General features: G+C 53.7%; 1 protein-coding gene across 1 annotated transcript in view; it reads right to left on the reverse strand.

The window, feature by feature from the left end:
• The window catches only part of ENPP7 (ectonucleotide pyrophosphatase/phosphodiesterase 7), a 5,911-nt gene extending 1,863 nt beyond the window's left edge, over positions 1-4,048 (reverse strand). Inside the window, exons 1-4 of the mRNA XM_057386201.1 lie at positions 3,808-4,048; positions 2,448-2,593; positions 1,076-1,696; positions 347-560 (exon numbers count right to left, since the gene is read on the reverse strand). Coding sequence (XP_057242184.1) covers positions 347-560; positions 1,076-1,696; positions 2,448-2,593; positions 3,808-4,048 — 1,222 coding nt within the window. The remainder of the gene's footprint in view (positions 1-346; positions 561-1,075; positions 1,697-2,447; positions 2,594-3,807) is intronic.
• Positions 4,049-5,365: the final 1,317 nt, after the last annotated feature.

The following is a 5,365-nucleotide window of genomic DNA, read 5'->3' on the forward strand; positions in this document are numbered from 1 at the left end:
CGGTGCCACTCCCGGGGCTGTTCCCGGTGCCGCTCCCTGTGCCGTTCCCGGTGCCGTTCCCTGTGCTGCACCCAGTGCCGCTCCCGGTGCTGCTCCCCGTACCGTTCCCGGTGCCGCTCCCGGTGCCCATCGCCACTTGTGGTGTTTCTTGCTGTTTCTGGTGCCCACTGCCCGTCCCTGTTGCTGCTGCCCACTGTCACCCCCGGTGCCCACTGTCACTCCCGGTGCCCACTGTCACTCCCGGTGCCCACTGTCACCCCCGGTGCCCACTGTCACCCCCGGTGCCCGCGGTCACTCCCGCCGCCCACCATCGCTGTTCCCCACTGCTCCAGTGCCGCTGACTCACGCAGCATGGGCTTGGTGACCTCGAGAGAGCCGTCGTGGGGCTCGGGGGTGATGCCCAGSAGCTCGCACAGGAGGGCGTAGACATTGACGCTTTCGAAGGGCTCCACCTCCAGCCCCTTCTTGAAGGCCGGTCCCACGGCACGGAAGATGGTTTTCATGTTCATGGCGTCGTTGTCAAAACCGTGCTCCCCTTTATTGAACTGGACCTTGTATCTCTGGAGGGGAGAGCGAGGACATGAGCACCCCAACCCCTGCACCCCCCTCCCACCTCTCCCACGTTCTGCAGCTGTGGGGTTTGATGTCTGGTTCAGTTTTGGAAGTTGATCTGTTAAACTCTGCAGAAGCTGGAGGTGCCTCCAGACACCGCTCTCAAGCAATTGCATCCTGCAAGTTCCCTCCCTAAACATTGGCACATCCAAATTTTGCTGTACTGAGGAGCTTCCAATGGGAAGCTGCCTGCTGGTCTTGATGCTGGGCCTTCCCTTAAGGCAGGCTAGGAGAGAACCCTGCAATGGATACTCTGAATTTGTGCAACTCCTACTCCAGGGCTTCTGGATATTTTATCTTCTCAACAGCASAGAAGATCTTTACACAAAGAGCTGGAATTTCTGTCTCTGTGTGGGGAGATCAATTAGCTCAAAGGCCTGAAGCTGGGGAGGTGCTGTGAGAGGGAGAGGAGTGAGGGGCACATCCCAAAGGACAGCAGGATGTGCCTGTTCATACACCTTACCCCATGGATCACGTAGCCTGGATCACCGTACAGCAGRAGTGGGGTGATCCGGGAATGGTTGGCGTAGTGGAATCTCTTTGGAAACTCTTCTTTCTTGTAAACGTGCAGTTTTGGGTGGGCATTTTTCAGAAGTGAGTACACATGCTCCAATTTCCCTTCTTTCGGCAGCAGGAGTCCATTGGGTCCATAATCTAAGAGTTCAAAGTCGAGGTCTTTGAATGCAAAGTTGCTCACATTCCCAATGTGGATCTCGTCTTCCTTTATGACGGTCTCCATGCCGTGGTCRGATGTGATGATCAGGTTGAGCTTTGATTCCAGGCCGCTCTCCCGGATCCGCTGCCTCAAGTAACCGACGGTTCTGTCCACCTGCTTGATCATGTTTTTCCTCTGGGTGGATTCAGGGCCAAACTTGTGTCCTGTGGAGTCTGGCTCCCCGAAGTAGAGCGCGATGAAGTCGAGGTTCTCCACCGTGAACCATTCCATCACGGTGTCGATGTTCTKCCTCCAGTTGCTTTCCCTGCTGTAGTTGAATATGGCGGGTTCCACCAGCTTCATGTACACTTCCTCCTTTCCGTATTTTGCTCTTGCTCCAGGGAAGTAGACAGAGCCTGTCTTCAAACCCTGTTAGGGGAGGCATTCCATAAACTCACCTGAGCAGTGTCCTTCCATCCAGCAGGGCAGCCACCTCCTAACATGGTTATTTCATTCACTCCTCAATTCTACCTCTGCCTCTAATGAAGTTTCCTTGCTCATTGCCAATTACAAATGATTAATTGACAGCACTGCCCTTGCACCTGGTTCTTCACTGTGTTTTAACACCAGTTAAAACTTTGGAACCAGTGACCCATTTGCACCTTGTGTGGACTGTCTGGCTCTGGACCATCAAGACATTMAGATGTGTTTTTTTTAAGTCAGAGCAGCCAGTTTGGCAGGTAAATGTGGGCAAGGGTCTTGAGCCAGGTTTCGTGTGCTACCTCCAAGCCAGATTCAAAGCCTGCTGGGTTTGCTGCAGTCCCCAGGGAAGAGGGGACTGTCCCTAAATGCTGCCACCCAACTGCCCTGGCTACATCTTGGGGTGTATGGAACCCCCAGGCTCAGGATGCTCCCGGAGGAACTGGCTGAGGCTCCTTTAAACAGGAGCAGGATAACCTGCTTTATTAACGTCTTAATAAAGCTGAAACGCATCTATTATTTTTTGCTATTTTTAGCAGAATGATCATAATTATTCCTGCCAGTGTCTGGGGATTTCAGTTTTTTGCTGGTCTAATTAGCCTGACGTTCTCAGCGAGGCTGGGAACTCATGGCCACTGGGGATGGTGGCTTGCCTGCAGCTTTTTTTGTGGGATGGTCTGGGCAGAGGTGCCACACTTGCCTGTCTCTGGGCTGTGATCCAGATGGGGATGCTGCCGTTGTCCCACCAGCTGCTGATGCCTTGTGTGGTGTAGTAGGGCAGTCTGGCACCTGTCTTGGTGTCAAACCACATGTTGTGGATCACCCCGTGGTTCTCCACGTATCGCCCTGGGGAGAGAGGAGGGGAGGGCAGGGAGGGGAGGGGAGGGGAGGGGAGGGGTGAGCTGGGCTGTGCTGGGGGCTCTGACCCCACACTGGTGATGGGTGGCTTTGGGCACGGGGATCTTTGGCCTCCCCTTCCTCTTTGCCTCTTCCCACCCTTGCCTCATACTGAGTGAAATCCCGGGGCAGGGAGGGAGTGCTGCTCCCCATGTGGGTTGGTTGATGCCCGTGGGTCTCACCTGGCCCAAGCCAGGCCCTGGTGCCACCTGCAATCTCTCCTGCCCTCCTGGCACAGCAGGGTCCTGTTGTCCTGTGTTTATCTAATCACATTTTGCTTCTGCTGTTGCTGACGAGGTCAGTGAGCAGAAGTCTCCGTTCGAAGGGAGAGATGCACTTTGACTCTTACATTTTGTGCTATTTTTATTTTCCCTTTTATTTTACAGTCCCTTCTGTGTGATATCCCCATCCTCCCTCGTATTGACGCTGCCTCCCTGCCTTTGCCCATCAGCAGATTTCATTAGCATGCTCCACTCTTTTATGCCAAGGTTATTAATTAAAATCTTAAATAAGATTGGCTCCAAAATCGATTCTTCAGGAATTCCCCTGGTGCCCTCCCTCCAGCTTGACAATCTCCTCTCAGCATCCACCCCGTCCTCTTCCTGAAGCCCCTCACTTCCCCACGTTACAGATTTTGTACTAATCTTCATCTTCTCCATCTTAACTAATGATTTCCCTTGTGGCACTGTATCAAATGCACTACTGAAGTCCAGAAAGATTAAATTTAGAGCATCTCCCTTGTTTAAAAAATAATTTATCTTATCAAAGGAGGCTATCGGGTTGGTCTGGTGCTATTTACCTTTGATAAACACAGGTTCAGTTCATGGAATTCCRGAATGGTTTGAGTTGTGAGAGACCTTAAAAACCATCCCATTGCACCTCTCTGCYATGGRCAGGAAYRCTTTCCACCAGTGCAGRTTGACTCCAAACCCCATCCAGCCTGGCTTTGGACACTTCCAGGGATGRGGCAGCCACAGTTTCCCTGGGMAGCCTGTTCCTCCTCAAGAATTCCTTYTCTCTATCTATTTTACCACTTCTGCAGCTCTAAATCTCCGTGTTCTGCTGGGACTGGCTGGCTCCTGTGTCCTTCACTGACCACAACCCTTGAGTTTTCCCTTCCCCAGCCCCCCGTGCCCCTCTCTGGTCCATGGATGGGCACTCACCGGTCAGCAGCGTGAAATGGCTCGGGCTGGTGAGGGTGATGAAGGGAGGGATCATGTGCTTGGCCTTCACCCCCTCTGCAGCCATGGTGTCCAGGTTGGGGGTGTCCACGTCCTGGTCGTAGTTCCACCGAAAGCCGTCAAAGGACACCAGGAGGAGTTTGCTGCGTTGGGATGCCTCCTGCAGGGGGATGCATCTTCCTAARGAGAGAGCAGCAAAAAGGAGCCCCAGCAGCTGGAGCATCTTCGTGCCCTTGAACTGGAATGGCCCAAGTGTCCAGAGAGCTGGCATTAATACGTGYAGGATGGGACTAAGTTCAGTCCTTATCTAATCTTGCAGTTGCTGATCAGGTGTGTGGCTTCAGCCAACGTTTGGTATCAGAATAAGCCTCTCTTGTTTGTCTCTCTGCAGTAGATTAGCTTAAAGTTCCTTCTGGGGCAAGCACMAAATCTGCCTCTTCGCTCAGCGGCGCTGGTGCTGTTTTGGTGTGTGTGAGGAGGGAGGGAGGATGGCTGCTGTGGCTGGGAACCCCAAAACCCTGCATCCCTCTGTGCCCATCGTGGTGTCCTTTCCCCACTCCTGGCTCTGTGGGCAGCAGTTCAGCCTCAGAAGGCGACTCACGCCCCAGGAGTGCTCGTCCACCTCGAGATGAGGGGGCTCAGAGGCTCAGGAGGAGCTTGGATTTCCCCAAAATTCTCCGGTGTGGCTTTGTTGAGCTGCTCTCTGGACAAGGAGGCTCTTCCTGGGATYCTGACCATACATCAACCCCCCGAGATGCTCCTGAGGGTGAGCTCAGCTCTGAAGCCCCCGTGTCCCATCAGCCCAGCTCCCCCTGCCCAGGCTCTGCTGCTCACCACGGGTGACCCTCATCCCCTCCTCACTGCTGAGCTCGGCCCTATCAGCATCCCATTGTGTCAATATCTGCTGCTTTATGGCTTCTCTGGAGTTTAATCACTGCTGACGACTCATTTCTCGGCAAAAGTGAGTTTAAGGCTTTTGTAGAGTTATGTAACAGGGGTTGCCTTAGTTCCCTGGGCTCTGAACTCACAACCTTTATGTCTTCACTGATCTCCCTCTGCTCAGGTTGCAGATTTATTCCTTGGTTTTTACTTCCTAATTGCCTGCAACTCTCCTCATCAGAGCTATCTCTGCCTGRTTTTCCCAGCCCTGTGTGGGGTCATTCCTTGGTGCTTCTCCSCGAGGCTGAGCTGGGTGGATGAGTCTCAAGCACATGGGTTTGTCTCTTCCTGGACAGAATGACATCCCCTGCAGCCCTGAGCATCTCGAGCATTCCCCCCTGGGCTGATTCCTCAGGGTGCATTGGTGTCTCTTCCTGTGTGGTTGTTTCCCTGGTGTGCCATGGGATAATCTTGCAAGAACACTGTGAGAGGTTCAAGCGATCCCAGCAGGGACCTTGCAGCTGACACCAGCTGGAAACGCAGCCTCAGGCATTTGGGGATCGTGGAAATGCTGCTGTGGATCCTGYCCTGAGACCCAAACCCTGAGCCAAGACCTCCTGCACCGCAGCCCTTGTGTCTGCCACCCCAGCACTCGGCTCCC

Source organism: Malurus melanocephalus, unplaced genomic scaffold, assembly GCF_030028575.1.
Source record: "Malurus melanocephalus ecotype Western Australia unplaced genomic scaffold, MMel_1.1 scaffold_934, whole genome shotgun sequence".
Lineage (NCBI taxonomy): Eukaryota > Metazoa > Chordata > Aves > Passeriformes > Maluridae > Malurus > Malurus melanocephalus.